This window comes from Portunus trituberculatus, chromosome 36 (assembly GCF_017591435.1).
Source record: "Portunus trituberculatus isolate SZX2019 chromosome 36, ASM1759143v1, whole genome shotgun sequence".
Classification (NCBI taxonomy): domain Eukaryota; kingdom Metazoa; phylum Arthropoda; class Malacostraca; order Decapoda; family Portunidae; genus Portunus; species Portunus trituberculatus.
This window is the reverse complement of record NC_059290.1, coordinates 11,330,946-11,351,769: the sequence shown is the minus strand read 5'-3', so window position 1 is coordinate 11,351,769 and position 20,824 is coordinate 11,330,946. Positions and strand designations below refer to the sequence as shown.

Sequence of the window (20,824 nt, the reverse complement as noted above, 5' to 3'; positions counted from 1 at the left end):
ACTTTTGTTTATTATGTGTCAAAGGGCATTTTTCTGTGTGTGTGTGTGTGTGTGTGTGTGTGTGTGTGTGTGTGTGTGTGTGTGTGTGTGTGTGTGTGTGTGTGTGTGTGTGTGTGTGTCCATGTGTGTGTCTCCTTGCTCAACTATCTTGCAGTACTTCATATGATTAAGTCCAACTGAGTTGTATCATGTCATGTGTGTTATGATTGTTACTAATTCCTAGGCTTGTGTTATCCTTATTACCATTACAGATATTAGTGTTACCCTAGTTACCATTGTTAGTGTTATGACATCCTCCACGCTGCCTGAAGGTCGCCACTCAGCGCAGGAAGGGAAGAAGGAAAAGTGAAAGGTTGTTGTATTAAGAATTAGACTTCAGGTTTTGCTTGTGTTTATTTTCTACTCTGCTAAAATGTCATGTGCTTCCAGATGTCAGATATATTTTTACCTTTGTTGATTTGTCTGTCTACCTTGTTCTCTCTCTCTCTCTCTCTCTCTCTCTCTCTCTCTCTCTCTCTCTCTCTCTCTCTCTCTCTCTCTCTCTCTGTTGTTAATTTGGTGGTTGATGTTTTTGTGGATAATATGGTTTTTTGTATGAGTATGAGAGAGAGAGAGAGAGAGAGAGAGAGAGAATGTTTTTGTGCATATGATATTAAATTTTTTTATTATATCCTCTAGTCATAAGAAATTGAATTAGTCATAACACACACACACACACACACACACACACACACACACACACACACACACACACACACACACACACACACACACACACACACACACACACACACTGATCGACTCACAATCGAGAGGGCTGGGTTTGAGTCCTGGTGCGGCGAGGCAAATGGGCAAGCCTCTTAATGTGTAGCCCCTGTTCACCTAGCAGTAAATAGGTAGGGGATGTAACTGGAGGGGTTGTGGCCTCGCTTTCCCGGTGTGTGGAGTGTGTTGTGGTCTCAGTCCTACCCGAAGATCAGTCTATGAGCTCTTGAGCTCGCTCCGTAATGAGGAAGACTGGCTGGGTGACCATCAGACAACCGTGGTGAATTACACACACACACACACACACACACACACACACACACACACACACACACACACACACACACACACACACACACACTGGTGGACTCCATGGCGTTATTACTTGTTGACAGGTTTATGAAGGAAATTAGATGATGATTGTGATAAAGAGTTGTCTTGAAGTGTGTATTTTAAGCACTTATGATCAAGGTATTTTTGTATTGCCCTACGTATAATGCTTATCTTTTTTAGCAGGAAATGTACGTAACTGTATTCCATAAATAAACTTGAATATTTTGATAGCAGATTTGCATTTATACTTTGGTGTTTTTTTTTTTTTTCTGGTTATTGTTTACTTTTATTCATATTTATTTATTGTTCACGTAGGAAGGGCGCTGGGAAGGGCAACAAAAATCACAAGAGGTCCATTGAGGTGTCCAGCCTTTAGACAAAAACCAGTCAGAAATACAGGACGAGTGTCTTGAAACTTCCATGAAAGAATTGAAGTCTGAGGAAGGTGGAAATACAGAAGCAGGCAAGGAGTTTCAGAGATTAGAGGAGAGGTTGTTGCAGGAGGTGGGGGGGGGGAGTCGCCAGTGTGAGGAAAGGGAAAGGATGTGCCAGTGGTGAGGGAAAGAGGAGAAAAGATGGAGCTGCTGGTTTGAATGAATGTGGTGGAGAGAGAATGTTTCCTCACTCGCTGTGGCTGCATGTGGAGGGAAAGGTTCAGGACGCATGGCTAGATAATTCCTTGCATACTGCCAGAAGATGGTTTGTGGTATCTTATTGCTGGTAATACATTCCAGGTGTATTCATTGTATGTACTGGTAAGTCACCGTCGCAGTTGCCTGGTGCTCACTGGCCTAACGTCATGCACCACAGATGGTTTGGTGGTTTGGGTGTCATTTCATGCCACCAGTATCACCTAAGACTATTACATTCAGGCTGAAATTTGTAGGTGGTGTTGCCTGAAAGTGGTCTTCTCTGCCAGTGTACAGTATTGATGAATGTCTGTCTTGCATCGTGCAGCCATAGAGGACAGTGATGGCTTGGCTGCAGCACTCGCTGCTTATGGCTGCTGCTTCAGCTGGGATGTCCGACATGGCCCATTGTCAGACATATTTGCTTACATTGTACATACAGCACACCAAATGTCAGGTGCAGATTTCATTGTTAGCCAACATTTAAGGTGTATATAAAAACTAGTTATATTTATTCTCTATGAATTTAATTAATTTTTCGTTTGCTGTATTTGTCTGAAAACACTGCATGAAAATTTCAAACATTAATGTTTCGCGAATATTCGCAAAATGGTTATATGAAATTTTGATATTGTGTTTCCATCATATTATAATATATTATGTTCGCCATCTGGTGGGGTGCGCGCTTGTGTGTTGTTAGTAGCTGCTCGGCGCCCGGCGGCGATTCCAAGCCAGCTCAGTCACTCAGGTACATACGGTGTTCTGGGATTAGGTTTGATCCCTCCTGGTTGGGCGTATTTGTGGCTGCTCCGCTTACAAGTTTTTCCTCCACCATATGTGCAAGTATCTGGATGTGGACAGTGTGGTTTGTCCATTGCTGTGGTGTGACTGAAGGGCTGCCTGGACATTGATGGATATGCAGGAGGCCAATGTTGTGAGTGATAATTATTCTTTATTATGCATTCATGGTTATGTTTTTGACAGTTGCTAATGATGTATTTAGGATGTCATAATTTGAAGTGTTGTGAATGAATTAAAATGGCAGTGTTGTATGTTTTGGCATATTGTAATATATTAGTTCACTATAAGGTGTTACATTTGACAGTGTTAATATGTTTGGGTGTTTTCTACATTGGTCGGCGCGACTTGGAGCAGGTATGGTTGCCTCATTGTGTGATATTGTTCACAGGTTGGATCAATAAATACTGATACCACTCGTGTCCCCCTTTTGTTGAATTCCCATCGTGAAACAATTAATTAATTAATCAGTTTGGTTGAGCACGTTGAGCAGCGTCGAGCGTAACTCATCGTTATGGGTGCCCTCGGCCATGATCCTGTGCACCACACCTCTCACAGACGACAGCCACTCATCTTGTCTTGCGGCTTGAACCTCTTTGTCTCTCAGCTGCTGATCAACATTTGATATGCTCCGCTCCAGCTCCTCAATTTTGCGTTGGTGATCCAGGGACAGGTTGCACAGGCGCCTTTCTTCCACCTGGCATTGTTGCAACTTTGCCTGCAGCTCTTGCTTTTGTTGCAGCAGTTTCCTGTCCATGTTTCCTGGAGGTGTAAGAACAATTGTATTTGGTGAGGCAATTAGCTACTTGTACAGACAGCAACAAGTTAGTACTCAGACACACCGGTCAACAAGTTAGTACTCAGACACCAGGAACTGATTCAGGGATTGCTTTGGGCTGCTATTGTCTCCGTAGAGGTCTGATAATACATATTACAAAAAAACAATTGCCTTAGTCCCTTTTAAAGTCTTTTATTGTTCCATGTAGAGTCTGGGTAAAGTTAAAAAAATATACATACATATCTTACTCTTTAAAGCTACTATTTGGTTATGCATGCAGGGTTATGTTGTTAGTTAAATAAAAAAAAAAAAAAAGCCTGTAAAAGAATTGGTAGAAATGTAACTTCTTCAGAAAAGTAACAACGTATCAAGCAACGAAGGCTGAACCAAAACACCTCCAACAAACATTTATTACAAGTTTGAGTGCAATTAATTTGTGTGTGTATATATATATATATATATATATATATATATATATATATATATATATATATATATATATATATATATATATATATATATATATATATATATATAGTGCACACACACACACACACTCTGTTTTGAAGCTCGCTGTTTCGTTTTCAAACCTCTTCCTCTCCCGTCAGCCGATGGGAAACTCTCAACGTTGACTGATTCACTGTGGAAGGAAGGAAAGGAAATGTAATAGAAAAGATTTGAAAAAACGGAAGTGGGGATAGAATTAAGAATAGGTGGGTGAGGAAGGTAATTTTAGTGCGAGAAAAAGTCACTGGGGCTTAACCCAGGTGCAGATCGACATTTGTTTTTTGGAGTGCGATGCTCTTGTGTTGAGATTGCAAAGGAGGGAAGGTGAAGTTCAGCCACGCCCAGCTCCTGCCCCGCACGCCAGCACTCGTCCGCCAGTCAACGCAACCACACCTAGCCAAGGTTCCAGCGCCCCCCAGCACCCCCAGCCGCCAGGGACAACCCGGTTCCTCCATCCGTTCACTTACCCACTAGCCGTATTTATTGATTAGTATTTACATGACTGTTTCTGACAGCTCTAGGTACATTTTCATTAAATTGGTAATACATTGTGAGAATGTCATATTGTAGCCACCCGTAACATGTGTAATATTTGTAATAGTCTTGTATTTATGCAGGATGATATCCCTCTCGAGGCACATCATCTCACATTTACATTGGTTTATGGAGTGTGTTATGTGTGTAGGAATGGTAGTTTGTAGTGTATGATAGTTTGTACAATATTTACATTACCTCTAAGGAAGCCGCGGTACAATCTTGGATGTGTACGGTTTAGAGAGAGAGAAGCCCGGGTCCGCGTCTTCGGTGGGATGCAATGCCATTCGCTCTTACCCATACCACCATTTTTATAGTGTTCACCAGTGTTGCCAGTCGAGATTTTCGGATATCACTAGATACACACTTGATTTTTCACAAGAATGAAAACAAATTCACAAGCTTCAGGAATTTTGATGCTAATTTGCCTAATTAATATACAAAATCAGTGTTTTACTCACCGATGATGATGCTATTGACGGAAAAATTGCATGGAGAGGTCATCATCATCATCGCTGTCAACGTTCCTTGAATGTAGAGTTGCTAGATTCATCTTTTCTCTCATCTCCTTCCGCCGACTCACGTATCGCTGGTGGCATTTCCCGCTTTTTACGTCATTAATTAGTGATTTTGACGGCTCCCAGTTATAGCACGGGACGTCTTGCCTTGAAATGGATTGTTTTGCTAGGATGCGATAAGCAGTTGTAGCAACATGCAGTCTGTTAGTCTGGTTTGTTTTAATCATATTGAGCTGGGAAAATATTCTTTCTACTGAGGCTGATGAATGGGGCAATGCGAGAAGATTGCACATGAATTTTGATAAGAGGCCAAATTTACACATATCATTACCATCTTTCACTTTTTTTTTTATTTCACTCCAAAATGTTTTTGCTTGCTTACAAATTTTTTCTAAGGCTGATATTGTGTATAGCAAGTCCCTCCACTGATCTTGTAGTTGATCTACAGTAGATCTTCCTCTTTCACCAGCATTGGAAAGTGCACTGCCAGCTTTGATATAGATTACTTCTAATATGATATTAAGATGTAATTATTACTAATTGTAGTAGTGGTAGATGTAAAAGTATGTTACTGTCTTGACTGTCTGATTTGTACTGTGGAAATTAGCAAAATTCACAAGATTTCCGAATTTCTCAAAAAAATTCACAAGTTTACAAGGTTTTACCAAAATTCACAAGTGACAAATTCCCTTTGCTTAACAGGGAGAGGCAATGTTTTGGATGTATCTGTCGATCGTAAGCTTCGTCCATAATCTCGATGGATAAGATTCGCCCACTGGCAGCTGGCTTCACTTTTGTATGGGAGGGAGCTGTATAGAGACGCTTGCCATCTGCCCCTATTCGAAGTCCTTGTGTCAACTCGATCATTCATTACTACATTCTCTGATCTTGATGAAATTTTACAGCATTATCCAGAATATAACGAAACTTACTTGGAAGGATTCAGTCAGGTTATATCATGAGAGAGAGAGAGAGAGAGAGAGAGAGAGAACATGAGAAAAAAATGAAATATAATACAATATACATTTTTCTTAATTTATTTTACAACTTTCTGGGAAGAAATAAGAAGATTGGATAATGTAAAATAAAAGTTCAAGGTGCGTGATTTATTTTCCACGAGGTTATACGCTTCATTACACAATATAACACCACCATGAGGATTGCAGCGCCACGTGATCACTTTGGTACGGCGCCCAAAATAAATCAAGCCAATTATTTATTCTTAAGAAATTAACATACTCTACTGTAGAAGAATAAGAAAGAAGAAAACACAGAGATGCTATTAATTTTAATGAGTTCCTGAGTTCAGAAACGAATACGTATGACTCAACAATACCTAATAATGAATTCTTAGTCATGATGTACTCTTAGCTGTACCAAACCATCACCATCAATGTTGTGCAGCAGCAGCAGTAGTAGTAGTAGTAATAGTAGTAGTAATGGTGGTGGTGGTGGTGGTAGTAGCTTGTAGTTGGGTGAAGGTTAGCTAGTTGACGCCGCGGGGAAGATGGTTTCTATTCTTTGTCTCGGGGACGAATTCAACCTTGCATTTGAATTGAGAGACATCTCGAGTCACACGAAGAGACATCAGCTGCTTCCCTGACAGACTGGCGGCGATGGCGGGAAAGTAAAGAAAAGTGGTGTTAATGGTCTGTGTGTGGGGTGTTGGGGGGGGACGTTGTTAGTATTGTATTCACGGTTTCTTGCTCGTCACCCAGCCTATCTTCCCTATTACGGAGCGAGCTCAGAACTCATAGACCGATCTTCGGGTAGGACTGAGACCACATCACACTGTGTGTGTGTGCGTGTGTGTAACTTGACATTTTCCCTTTAATGGAACTGAGCTGCTTCTCATTTTCAGTCTTTTCCTCTTCCAGTATCCTCAATACGCCCTCTCCCTCACCGCCCACACACACACATTACTCACTATTGTATTTTCCTGAGAAGTTCCATGCCACAGAAGTGCGTCATGTGGTTCCCCGGGATTAAGACGAGACACTCAGTGGTACATCTCTGCCTCTTGCGAACTGAGAGATTAAACTCTTCGAAGGTCAATCTGCTGCTCTGTCCCTCGGCTGGCTGTGTTGAGAGAGAGAGAGAGAGAGAGAGAGAGAGAGAGAGAGAGAGAGAGAGAGAGAGATCACGTAATAGCGATAATTAAAGTCATCATGATAATAAAAATAATAACAACAACACTAATGACAGTAAATATAAGAGTAACAAAAATGGCAATAGTAATATCACCACCACCACCACCACCACCACCAACAACAACAACAACAACAACAACAACATTACCATAAGTTCCCAGTTGCACACGTATGGAGCTTTGAAGTGGTGATTAATGGCGATGGTGGTGTCGCTGGTGATGACCCCACCACACACCACCTCTGGTAATATGGTGATGAGCGCGCCCTCCCTCGCCTCGCTGCCCTCCCTGTGAGTGAAGGTGACCAAGAGCACGTCCTCCATTGTCCGGAACTCAAAGGATCCGCTGCTGCAGAACCTGGATGGTGTTTAACTCCTTCAGTACCAGGACACGATTTCATATTCATTCAGCTTACTACTTGGGGATTTTATACAGCTTTAGAAACTTATGTGGGATTAAAATAGTGAAGACTGTGGCCATTAATCTTTTGACTTCCATAAAACATTCCTCATTAAATAAAATTGTCTAATTGTATCCTGAACTCATGGTAAAAATGCGTTCCAATACTGAAGGAGTTAAGCTAGAGAGAGCCATCTTACGCTATAATCATTCCAGACAATGGTTACTTCTGGGCAAATGTCTTTTTTTTTTTTTTCTTACTTTTTTTCATTATAGAATCATGATCTACACAAAGGAGGGATTAACAGTGAAACTATAATGAGATAAATTCATCTAAACCTGATCCAACGCAATCTAACCGTCAGCAGCCAACGTTTGTATTTCAGTGTTGTCTCCTAAATGATGGTGAATAATGGTGCTGACGAGAGAGAGAGAGAGAGAGAGAGCACTGTGACATACGTTTCGGAGACTGCAGCTTGGTCCGTGGCGTCATCATTGTCATGCAGCAGGAGCGAGGAAGAGAGGCAGTCGTCGTTGCTCACCCGCAGATCACCAAATGCAAGAATACCATATTTGGCAAGGCCTATGTCCTGTGAAGATAGCATGTTGTTATTGTTATCATTATCATCATTATTGTTGTTGTTGTAATAATTTTGTGGTTTTTATAGTTAGCGAGTGGTGTTTGTGCTTGGTGTCCGTGTGTGGTGCTATTGAGTGTTAGTGAAGTGAAAGTGTGTACTGCAAGTGTTAGATTAGAGTGAAATAGTGGTTAGAATCAGTGTTTGTGAGTTAAAAGTATTTTGGTAGAGCGAGGAGACTATAAGATTAAAATCCCCTAAGATAATTGTCTGACTAGTTTAACTAATATAGTATGTAAGATACTAGAGAGAATCATTAAGGGTAGTATTTGGGAGCATTTAAATGAGAATAGATTAATTAGAGATACCCAACATGGCTTTAGATCAGGGAGGTCCTGTCTTACAAATTTGCTCGATATCTTAGAATATATTACCAAGGAGTTAGATGATGGAAATAGCATAGATGTTATATATCTAGATTTTAGCAAGGCGTTTGATAAGGTACCGCATAGGAGGCTAGTGTACAAATTGAGACTACATGGGATAGGGGGTAGGTTAGTTGATTGGATTAGTGAATGGCTTTCTGATAGGAAACAGAGAGTAGTATTAAATGGGGCAATGTCTGAGTGGAAGGAAGTGGTTAGTGGGTACCCCAAGGATCAGTGCTAGGACCTCTTCTTTTCTTGGTGTACATTAACGATTTAGATATAGGAATTAGTAGCAAAGTATCAAAGTTTGCAGATGATACTAAGATAGCATGTGCAGTACAGGGTGAAAAGGACAATTACAGAATACAACGAGACCTGGACAGGCTGATAGCATGGGCAGACAGGTGGCAGATGGAGTTTAATTCTAAAAGTGTCAGGTTATGCATTTAGGTAAAGACAACACAAACTTTAACTATGAGATGGAGGGATGTTGGCTAGAGGCAGTAGAGGAAGGAAAGGATTTAGGAGTAGTGATAGACAGGACTATGAAATTTTCAAAGCAATGTTTAGAAGCAAGAAATAGGGCAAATAGGATCCTGGGTTTTATAAATAGAAATGTTAGTTATAAAAGTAAGGAAGTGGTGCGTAGCTTATATAATTCCTATGTTAGGCCCCATTTAGAGTATTGCATACAGGCCTGGTCACCCCACTATAGGCAGGATATCAACATGTTAGAAGCAGTTCAGAGAAGAGCAACTAGGATGATACCAGCATTAAAGCGCCTGGAGTATAGAGATAGATTAAAGGAATTAAACATGTTTTCATTTGAGAGGAGATGTATAAGAGGGATATGATAGAGTTATTTAAAATGTTCTCAGATACAAACTACATAGATGTGAGATCTTTCTTTACCTTAGAGGAGGGAAATAGGACTAGAAATCATGGCAGGAAGATTAGAAAGCAAGGCTGCAGGTTAGATATAAGAAAATATTTCTTTAGTCATAGGGTGGTAGACTTCTGGAATGCATTGCTAGAGACGGTTGTAAATAGCACTAGTTTGACAATGTTTAAAAACAGATTAGATAAGCACTTAAATTTATTAGATTTATAATTATGTATAGCACTGCATGATAGTTTTTATAAGAAATTTACTATAGTTAAATAAGACATGATCCCCATGTATGGGGACCACAAAGTGTAGAGGATTTCGCTGCAGGACTTAGCCTTGTTAATGGGCCAAATATTTAGAATTAGTATATAATGTATTGTGTACTTGTAAGTGTATCTTTAAGTACTGATGACGAGGTCGCTGTGCGACTGATACAGGATAACCTAGATGGGCCCTGGTGGCCCTTTGTTATCCTATTATTTATGTTATGTGTGTGTGTGTGTGTTTATAGTATAGAATATCTCTCTTGGTCTCATGAAGAGGACATTACCCCCTCTTCTGACACAAACTGTTGAACGACGAGACTACTAACCAGTAATAGCATTAGTGGTAATGACAAATTACTTAACAGAATACGGAAGAAGAGATGAATAAGACAAGATAAATAAGCCAACATAGATATAGACAAGTTAAATAAGAAAAGATAGATAAGACAAGAAGCTCCCCAGTGTGAGAAGCAGCCCACCGGCCCACCACTGTACTGTACACACCGACACTGACACGCGGAGTGAAATCTGGCATTCTGCCGACAGTGAAGCGGAGGCGTTGATGAGAACTTGGAGAGACTCTGTGGGCTCCATGGTCTTCATCACGGAGACGCCACACTCGTTCAGATAGACAACCTCAGATGCTGAAAGGCGAGATAAGTTGTTTTTGTTTTCAAGGGTGCTGCCAGGAATGTAGTCACACACACACACACACACACACACACACACACACACACACACACACACACACACACACACACACACACACACACACACACACACACACACACACACACACACACACATGCCTTTTTCTCCTCTTTTGACCTTTCATTATTTTTTCCCTTACTGCTGCCGCCAGTTCGTTGTATCTCTTCCTTTCTTCCTCATTTCTATTTTCTTTATATATATATCCTTGCAACCTTCTGTTTCTCTGAGTTTAGTTGTTCTATATAATATTTCTTCTGTTGCTGCTTGTGATTTTAGTAGTATCTTAATTGGTCTCGTTGTCCCTTCTTGATAAGATCCCATTCTGTGTGTGTAATTCACCACGGTCGTCTGCTGGTTTGGATGACCAGCAGACGACCGTGCTTGAAATAAAAGAGTTAATGAAGGAACTGGATGAAGAGAAGGCAATGGGACCGGATGAAGTCTCAGGCAGAATACTGAAAGAATGTAGGGAAGAACTAGCAAGTCCTATATACATCATAAAATGCTCAATAGAAAATGGAACAGTGCCAGTAGAATGGAAAAGAGCTGAGGTGGTTCCCATACATAAAAACGGAAGGAAAGAAGAACCTTTAAATTACAGACCGGTATCACTAACTAGTGTAATATGCAAGATGTGTGAAAGAATAATAAAGAAACAATGGATCGAGTTCCTTGAAGACAACAAATTAATATCAAATAGCCAATTTGGTTTTAGAAAAGACAACCGTGTGTAACTAATTTACTGAGTTTCTATTCTAGAATAGTTGATAGAGTACAAGAGAGAGAGGATGGGTTGACTGTATTTATTTGGATTTAAAAAAGGCGTTTGACAAAGTGCCACATGCAAGATTACTATGGAAGTTAGAGGAGAAGGGTGGCTTAAAAGGAAGCACATTGAGATGGATGGAAAATCATTTGACGGGGAGAGAAATAAGGACAGTAGTTAAAGATATGAAGTCCAAGTGGAGAGCAGTAGAAAGCGGAGTGCCGCAGGGATCAGTATTGGCACCAATAGTTTTTCTCATTTATACATTATAACATGCCAGAAGGAGTGAACAGCTACATAAATCTGTTTGCGGATGATACGAAACTGTGCAGAGTTATAAAGCAAAAGAGGATTGTGAAATACTGCAAGAAGACCTAAATAAGATCTGGGAATGGAGTAAAAAGTGGGAAATGGAATTCAATGTGGACAAAAGCCATGTCATGGAAATGGGAAAGAGTGAAAGACGACCTGTGGGAATCTATAAGATGGGAGATGGAGTAGAACTGGAGAAAGTAAAAAGGAAAAGGACTTAGGAGTGACGATGGAAGAAAACAATCAACCAGTAAGCCATATTGATAGAATTTTTAGAGAAACATATAATTTGCTAAGGAATATTGGAGTAGCATTTCACTACATGGACAAAGAAATGATGAAGAAATTGATAAATACTATAATATGACCCAGATTGGAATATGCAGGAGTAGTGTGGACCCCTCATAAAAAGAAACGCATAAGGAAGTTGGAGAGACTACAAAAAATGGCTATAAGAATGGTTCCAGAATTTGAACGGATGACATATGAGGAGAGACTAAAGGCTATGGATCTACCAACCCTAGAACAGAGAAGGAAGAGAGGGGATCTGATACAAATTTATAAATTGATCAACGGGATGGACCAAATGGATAATGAGAAACTGATCCTGAGAGAGGAATATGACATTAGAAGCACAAGATCGCATAGTAAAAAGCTGAGAAAAGGAAGATGTCTGAGAGATGTTAAGAAATATAGTTTCCCACAAAGATGTGTTGAGACGTGAAACAGTTTTAGTGAAGAAGAGGTGTCAGCAACGAGTGTGCATAGTTTTAAAGAAAGATTGGATAAGTGTAGATATGGAGACGGGGCCACACGAGCGTAAAGCCCAGGCCCTGCAAAACTACAACTAGGTAAATACACACACACACACACACACACACACACACACACACACACACACACACACACACACACACACACACACACACACACACACACACCTTGCTTATGGGTGAAGGCAGTGGAGAAGAGGAAGGAAAATGACAAGTATAAATAAGTATGGTATAAAAAAAAAAAGTTATTGATTTGCGATGGAAAGTAATGGCAACTTATTTCAAAGCGCATCAAAACTGATCAGGAAAAAGTTTGTATTTATTGTGGACATTTACCGGAATTGTTTCCTTAACCCTTTCAGTACCATGACGTGTTTCCATATTCACTTCGCTTACTATTTGGTGATTTAATACAGCTTCAGAAACTTAGATATAGGGATTAAAAGACTCTGGCCATTAATCTTCTGACCTCCATTGATCCTTCCTAATGTCAATAACACCCAAAACTCGTGGTGAAAATGCGTCCTAGTACTGAAGGGGTTAAGTGAATGGTCGGGCACATCACATCCTGCAACACACGACTGCTGGGTCACTCTGTCTCACCTGTCCTTCCATCCTTGTCCTGGGGTGCCAAGGGCCACGCAGAAACAGACCCCACCATCACCATCACCATCACCATCATTGTAGTCTGTGTAGTAGTAGTAGTAGTAGTAGTAGTAGTAGTAGTAATAGAAATAGTAATAATAATAATGATAATAATAATAATAATAATAATAATGATAATAATAATAATAATAATAGCAATAGTAGTAGTAATAATAGTAGTAGTAGTAGCAGCAGCAGCAGCAGCAGCAGCAGCAGCAGCAGCAGCAGTAGTAGTAGTAGTAGTAGTAGTAGTAGTAGTAGTAGTAGTAGTAGTAGTAGTCAAGTAATTTTAGTATATTTTGAATGTATACTTTTTTCTGTCATGGAGGGAATGTTCTCTCCTATCTAAAGCAGTCATTATTCACTTTGTCCTCTTATCTTCTTCCCTTCTTCTAGAAGTTATTAGCAATGTCAAGAGCCTTTACAATTTGAGATGAATTTTGAATGGCCAGGGACTCATTTCTTTAAAAATGTAAATAGTAAAGGAATTGATTTCATGTTAAATGTAGAAGTGGGCTCTATTAACTCAAATGGTTCAGTGGTGTAATGTACACTTTCCTCAACACCTGCGGCTCCGTCAAGGTGTTCCCTCAATCCTCACCTGTAATTAATCACTTTCTCAATGGCCACACCTGTTTATGTAGCACCACCTCAAACATCTGCGCGCACACACACACACACACACACACACACACACACACACACACACACACACACACACACACCACTAGGCTAAGATACTAATCATAAGCCCCCCAACCCCCACTATGTATATTTTCAGTATGTATGTTCTGCAATTCCTAATAAACCGTACGTTATTATTATTATTATTATTATTATTACACACACACACACACACACTTAAACACTCAAATATCCAAATTAATTACAGAGGGTGTCCATAAAGTGGATGTGCTGCAGTTTGACATGCCTGTAACTGTAACTATACGTAATGAGAATATTGCATCAAAAGACTTGGAAAGCTTGATGTATCTGGTGCCACTTGATTCTGTGGAACATTAACGAAATGCTCACAAAGCTAACGTGTTTCTTTTTATTTATTTGTTCATTTGTGTTTATCTATTTATTTCATCGTTATTACTTATTTATTTATTTATTTTCTATCTCAACCTCTTCAGTACCATGACACGTTTCTATATTCATTTTGGTGACTTATTTGGTGATTTTCTAGTTTCAGAAACTCAAGTGGGGATTAAAATAGTGAAGGCTGTGACCACTAATCTTCTGACCTCCATAGACCCTTCCTAATGTCAATAGAATGGCCTAATCGTACACAAATCTCAAGCTAAAAATGTGTCCCAGTACTGAAGGGGTTAAGAAGGGAAACTGGCCAAGGGCAACAAAAAATATATATAAAAAAGAGGCCGACTTATATACCAGTTCCTTTAGAGATCACTAAAGAGTGTGATATGCTTTGGGGAAGATAAAAAAGAAAAAAAAAAAAGTCACTCATAGGATTATTTATTTTCATTTACTTGTTATAATTTATTTTTTAAGAGCGTGTTGTTAATGGCGGCAGTTGTTTAGAAATGCTACAACGTTACTTTTAGAACTGATAATATAGATTATAGAGTGCAGTGCTTCAGCTCCCTGCCCGCTTCTGTATTTCCATCTTCTATGGCCTGAACTCACTGAAGGAGGAGGTTTCAAGATATTTATCCCTTTCATTTGGCTAACTCTCTCGGATCTGCTCGGGAACTTGCGACTAAGTGGGCCTTTTTGCTTGTTTCTGTTGTCCTTGGCCAGATAAAAAAAGAAAAGAAAAGAAAGAAAAGAAGATAAATAGTTAAATGATAAAATGGTGCGCCTTGTTGTGCTAGGTAGATCATTTTTAGAGTGCAAGAGGTGAATAATTTCCTTTACCTTCATGCTCGCCAAATTTTATCCTATCAGCTTTCTTTTTATGGGGACGTGAAAACCAATATTTATTCAGCCAACATTCGGCCTTCAGAAGACTCGCGTGCTACGATACCTGGCGTCATTGTTGGAACCACTGAGAAGCCTTGCAAATGCCTTCTAATAACAAAAAGAAAAGTTATTATTGTTCTTTGTATTACTATCGCTGGTACTCTTGAAAATTAGCATTAGTAAAAAAAATAGTAAAAAGGTTTTCTTCTTTATTTTGGGTTTGTAGGGATTATATTGGTATGACGTACGGGTACAAAAGTTACTATGTTGGTGTTCTAAAATCCACGCGGTTTCATTATTGTAGACTTTGACTCTCTCTCTCTCTCTCTCTCTCTCTCTCTCTCTCTCTCTCTCTCTCTCTCTCTCTCTCTCTTATAATAATATCAATAAACATTAATGTCCAAGATAAGAAAAGAATAAAGTGAACAATTATAGTTATTAATGGTAATGAATGTGATGCTAATGTATATAATAACGAAAGTATTGTCAGTAGTAGTAGTAGTAGTAGTAGCGTTAGAGGTCGGTATGATGGGTGCATGACTCACGTGTAAGGGCATCGTCTGTAGCAAGAGTAGGAAAGGTGACTGGAAGAACTGCTCTTGGTTTGCGCACCTGACTTACTGACTCACTAATCAAGGCAGGGCTCACCTAGTCACACACACACACACACACACACACACACACACACACACACACACACACGTAAAACGAATTACGTATATCTCATGAACCACAAGTGTGTGTGTGTGTGTGTGTGTGTGTGTGTGTGAGTGTCACAGTGAGAGAGAGAGAGAGAGAGAGAGAGAGAGAGAGAGAGAGAGAGAGAGAGAGAGAGAGAGAGAGAGAGAGAGCCTGTGTGTATGATGTATTCTTCTCTCTCTCTCTCTCTCTCTCTCTCTCTCTCTCTCTCTCTCTCTCTCTCTCTCTCTCTCATTCCTTCATTTGTTATCTCCACACGTCTCTTAAATCATTATTATTTGTGCCATTTACTTGTTGCACGTTGTTGTGATCTCTGTTGTTATTGTTACTCTTGTTGTTGTTGTTGTTGTTGTTGTTGTTGTAATATATTTAATTTATTTTCTATAAGGCTGACGATAGAATTTTCTCCTCTTCTCCTCCGCCTCTTCCTCTTCTTCTTCCTCTTCCTCCTCCTCTTCTCCCCCTTGTAATCTGATCAAGAGTATAAAAATGGGAAAATGGGAAGCGTTGGAGAGAGAGAGAGAGAGAGAGAGAGAGAGAGAGAGAGAGAGAGAGAGAGAGAAATTAGTCTCCTCCTCCCTCCCTCTCTCATGTGGCATCCATGAAGACAAGGAACACACACACACACACACACACACACACACACACAGAGAGAGAGAGAGAGAGAGAGAGAGAGAGAGAGAGAGAGAGAGAGAGAGAAAATTAGTCTCCCTCCCTCCCTCCCTCTCTCATGTGGCATCCATGAAGACAAGGAACACACACACACACACACACACACACACACACACACACACACACAGAGAGAGAGAGAGAGAGAGAGAGAGAGAGAGAGATAGTGGTAGTGGTGATGGTGGTGGTGGTGGCGGCAGACCGGTTTGTTGATGTGTTTGTGTATTCTTCCTATCTAGTTTTCTTTGTGGTTTTCCTTTTGAATTTCACTTGAATTTCACTGGTATTTTTTTGACGTCATAACTGATGGCTGGAATGTTTGTTTGTTAAGTAGACAAAGTTGAGAGAGGGATGTGTTAAGTCCTTCGGCACCATGCATGACGCGTTTCCCTGTTCACTCTGCTTACTATTTGGTGATTTTATACAGCTTCAGAAACTTATGTTGGGAATTAAAATAGTGAAGACTCTGGCCATTAATCTTCTGGCCTCCATACACCCTTCCTAATGTAAATGAAATGGTCTAATCGTACATAAATCTCAAGGTAAAAATGTGTCCCAGTACTGAATGGGTTAATATGAGACTGTACCATTGAAACCTTTAATATCGTGTCTATGTGTCCTTAGTCCTCACCAACTAACGCAGAGCTCTATGTGTCCTTAGTCCTCACCAACTAACGCAGAGCTCTATGTGTCCTTATTAGTCCTCACCAACTAACACTTCCCTCATGCTATGGAATTTTCCTATTAACCTTTGTGTGTGAGTGCTTCTCGCTCCAAGGCACGCATATAAACTCGAGTGCGCAGCTAGCTAGTCAACAGAAATGGAAAAGTGGTGGTAATGTGGAGAGCTGTGGTGGTGCTTGTCTGTCTCCTCACTGTCACCTCAGCGCTACATCACAACCAGAGAGAGAGAGAGAGAGAGAGAGAGAGAGAGAGAGAGAGAGAGAGAGAGAGAGAGAGAGAAAGCTAAAGAAAACACAACCATTGAAGAGAGACAGTGAGAGCAGCTAGAAGATAAAGAAAGAGAAAGAGATACAAGTTTTAAGGTGAGTACAAAGCCAGTTGTGCATGACAAAACTCAAACAAATATCACGTACTTTCACTTTTCACCGTGTGGGAAATAGTGGTGATGGCACTGGTGATGGTAGTAGTGGCGGTGGTGGTGGTAGTGGTGATGTCATTCTCACTATACCTTGTTTCGATATGTTATGCAGTGTTGTCTGATGGTGGTACTGCGGTGTTGACGGTATTAGTAATCGTGGTTAGAGGTGAGGGAAACAGTGGTGGTGGTGATGGTGGTGGTGGTGGCAAGCAGGGGCGAGAGATGCGGTGTTCCCTTAAAGCTGCCTTCCCGCTGCAGCTATATCAATACCACGCCAACACAGGAGGACACAAAGGAAGAAAAAAAAACATGAAATTTTTTGGTCATAACGAGGGTGTTTGTCAGAGAGAGAGAGAGAGAGAGAGAGAGAGAGAGAGAGAGAGAGAGAGAGAGAGAGAGAGGGGAGAGGGGAACTGAGTAATATGATGAGACGAATGAGAGGAGGTGGAGGAGGAGGAGGAGGGGGAGGAGGACCACAGGCAGCAAAGAGGAAAGTGAAGAAGAGGCGAGACAAGAAGGAGGAAGAATTTGAGACTAGAGAGAAGAGGAGGTATAAGGAGTAGGAAGAGGAAGAGGAGGAGTATGTGATGGTGGTGATGTTATAGCGATAGTGGTGGTGGTGGTGGTGGTGGTGATTAATCTCTGATATTAATAGCCAATCGTGTTTTGTTCCCACAGCGACAGTTCATGAGGGGGGAGAGAGAGAGAGAGAGAGAGAGAGAGAGAGAGAGAGAGAGAGAGAGAGAGAGAGAGTTCCCACGGATTAAGCAATACATTATCTTAATCTATTGGTCACAGTTGATTTGTAGCACTGTCATCACCCTAAGAGAGAGAGAGAAACGTTAGCCACATCGAAACGTAGCCCTCTCTCTCTCTCTCTCTCTCTCTCTCTCTCTCTCTGATATAAACACGGGTTACACCTCTGAAAAGAGAGAGAACTTCCCTCTAATAAATCATGACTCGCTTCTCTCCCTCCTCTTCCTCCTTTCCCTCCTCTCCCTCCTTCGCTATGGTGATGGAAGGGCGATAGGAAGGGAGGGAAAGAGGGAGGAAGGGGAGAAACAAATATAGATGGGAAGTAGTTAGTTTAGCTTCACTGCTACTGACGACTTAATCTGCCACGACGCCGAAGGGGAAGGGAGAATAGGAGGAGGAGGAGGAGGAGGAGGAGGAGGAGGAGGAGGAGGAGGAGGAGGAGGAGGAGGAGGAGGAGGAGGAGGAGGAGGAGGAGGAGGAGGAGGAGGAGGAGGAGAAGGAGAAAGAGGAGGAGGAGGAGGAGAGAGACCGAGAATTGTAAGTGTTTTCGGGCGTAAAAACCACTTCACTGATTGACTTTGTGTTGTTAGTGTGTGTGTGTGTGTGTTTATGTTTAGTTATACCTCACACACACACACACACACACACACACACACACACACACACACACACACACACACACACACAGAGAGAGAGAGAGAGAGAGAGAGAGATCAAGTAGGGAAGAAAGCATAGCAGTGTAAAAAAAAATGACACTAATGAAATAAAAAGAAAAAAGTGCCCGTGTTCAAGGATGCGAGGATGTGGAGAGCTGTGTGGACTATTGAGGAGAGTGGAGGGTGTCACTGGGTGTAGACTGTAGGATGGGAAGGGTAGTGATGGATGTTAGTGGTTGTCAATGCGTGAGTTGCAGAAGTGTGTACCATAAGCTTCCTGTAGGCGATGGCAGGATCTCTGTTGACTTATGGATTACGTGTTTTTACTGACCAAAGCCATCGGTGTAAGGTCGAGGGAAAGGCCCCCGGAAAGCAGTATTTCCTCTGGCAGTTTATTTCAGTAGGCTTGACCGTAAAAACTGTTTAGAACAAAGTTTCTGTATGTTCTTATAAGTACCATTATTCACTGGTATGTACTGTACAAACACTTTCAGTACATTACACTAGTTATAAACTACACATACAATCAATTTGGCACTATGACGATAGGTTAATACAACAAAGAATGTAATGTTTACCTTATCATCTCCCTGTGCACGTCTGAATCTCGCGCCCTCTCTCATGCCGTGAGTGGAGACTCGTGATGCCCTGAAGTTATAGGGTCAGCAAACACCCAAATAAAATTACATCGAGACGAGGCTTTATGTAGCATTAAATACTGACACTTAAGTACGCTAAACGTTTTCATGCACATGCAAAAAAATATTAAACACTACTTATGATGACAGAGGACTAGCTATAATATAACATGTATACGTACACACAATACCAGCTCCCTCAACTAACATCTTAACACTGACACTGCATTATCCCTTCATACACCGATGGAAAGATTTAGATGAATAAACATATAGATGACTAGATCGATTGATACAATATAATACATATATATAGTCACAAGTGATGAGATGTAATGCTATGAAACAACTACACATGAAAAATATGAAAACTCACGAAACAAAATAAAAATGCTTACACACACTGATGTTACTCTGAAGTCATGGCGATAACTTTATATACTTCCACTGACATCTCATCGTGTCATCACCCATCGTGGCTTGCCTGGTGCATCACAAGGAGGCAATCGGGAGAGGTTAGGTTAAGTTTGGTTAATTCACTGTGAAGGAATAGTGAGTGCGAGATAGAGTATGGTGAGGTATGGCAAGCCACGAAGGGGGTTGCTACTGGTAGACAGTGGACCTGTGGACGCCTCTGTGAGAGGAGACGGGGCTGATTGGAGCGGAAGGCATGTCCGGAGTTTCAGTTTAACCTTTCAGAATCTAAGATGGCAGGCGAAAAGACGTACTTGACTTGATAATACTCTCTCTCTCTCTCTCTCTCTCTCTCTCTCTGAATGTTCGTGATGTAATTTCTCCTGAAATTATCTATTTTTTTACGCCAGACTTTTCCTTGTTGAGTTTGTTATTATTATTTTTCATCTGAGACGATCGTTGAGTCGAGGACAACAACCACACACACACACACACACACACACACACACACACACACACATGTTTCTCGCCACAAAAATCATTCACGTTACACGTTACTAAGGGCTCTAGCGAACATTTTGACATTATTTACCCGAGAAACGCTCCTGAGATCTGAGCTTGTGTTTATAAATATGTGGCTTAGAGATCAGTATTCAGAAACGCTCGTCTCTCCCACGGTTTTTTTTTTTTAGGTCATGCAAGGAAATGATTAGCGGGGTTTCCGAATGTTAAAATGTAGAAACCTTGTCACTCCCTCCCCGCTCCCCCCAACCCTCCGCCCAAAGAATATTTAATAATATAGAAATTTTGTCGCTCAGCCTCTAGAAACGTAAAAAGAGCTTTAAAAATTCGTGTAAATTTAAATAAGGTTTTTGAAATAGTGGAGGTGAAGCACAGAGAAGCTTGTTCATGCACATCCTTCTCTATAATTGCTGTGTAAATAAGTAAATTATCTAACACTGGTCTCTCCTTGCAACCTTCAAAAACTCAAATATCTTAACCGTCTGCATTGCAGGCATTCCTTCCTCGCCCTTCACTCCGCTATCAGTCCTCTACTCGCCCAGTTTCCAATTCCCTTCCCTCAGTCAGCACATCACTTGTCTCTTCATAGGCTCTCCTCTGCCGCTTAAAATGTTCAATTTGTCTCAGTTTAGAAATCAGTTTTGTAATGGTGCATCGATGA

General features: G+C 40.8%; 3 protein-coding genes across 7 annotated transcripts in view; 1 reads left to right on the top strand and 2 right to left on the bottom strand.

The window, feature by feature from the left end:
- Window positions 1-2,659: 2,659 nt before the first annotated feature.
- Window positions 2,660-4,660, bottom strand: LOC123513648. 3 transcript variants are annotated; one of them, XM_045270936.1, is made up of 3 exons: window positions 4,543-4,657; window positions 3,862-3,943; window positions 2,660-3,287 (listed from the first exon to the last, which is right to left on the bottom strand). In XM_045270936.1, exon 3 carries the CDS (start codon window positions 3,280-3,282, stop codon window positions 2,989-2,991), a length of 294 nt encoding a protein of 97 aa, XP_045126871.1. In that variant the 5' UTR covers window positions 3,283-3,287; window positions 3,862-3,943; window positions 4,543-4,657; the 3' UTR covers window positions 2,660-2,988. The 3 variants fall into 3 exon arrangements, with proteins under 3 accessions (XP_045126871.1, XP_045126869.1, XP_045126868.1); XM_045270934.1 differs by having other exon boundaries at window positions 2,660-3,290; window positions 3,865-3,943; XM_045270933.1 differs by lacking the exon at window positions 3,862-3,943 and having other exon boundaries at window positions 4,543-4,660.
- A 1,293-nt stretch (window positions 4,661-5,953) lies between these two features.
- Window positions 5,954-20,824, bottom strand: part of LOC123513645 — a 29,858-nt gene continuing 14,987 nt past the window's right edge. The window contains exons 1-7 of one of the 3 annotated variants that reach the window (XM_045270928.1): window positions 15,253-15,396; window positions 12,737-12,821; window positions 10,076-10,215; window positions 7,870-8,000; window positions 7,161-7,368; window positions 6,790-6,941; window positions 5,954-6,469 (exon numbers count right to left, since the gene is read on the bottom strand). In XM_045270928.1, the coding sequence (XP_045126863.1) occupies window positions 6,349-6,469; window positions 6,790-6,941; window positions 7,161-7,368; window positions 7,870-8,000; window positions 10,076-10,215; window positions 12,737-12,821; window positions 15,253-15,264 (849 nt within the window). In that variant the 5' untranslated portion in view covers window positions 15,265-15,396 and the 3' untranslated portion in view covers window positions 5,954-6,348. Of the gene's footprint in view, window positions 6,470-6,789; window positions 6,942-7,160; window positions 7,369-7,869; window positions 8,001-10,075; window positions 10,216-12,736; window positions 12,822-15,252; window positions 15,397-20,824 lie in introns of those variants that run through there. The other 2 variants (XM_045270929.1, XM_045270930.1) reach the window with 2 other exon arrangements.
- The window catches only part of LOC123513647, a 30,672-nt gene continuing 26,108 nt past the window's right edge, over window positions 16,261-20,824 (top strand). Inside the window, exon 1 of the mRNA XM_045270932.1 lies at window positions 16,261-16,279. The gene's annotated coding sequence lies outside the window, so the exon portion shown is untranslated. The remainder of the gene's footprint in view (window positions 16,280-20,824) is intronic.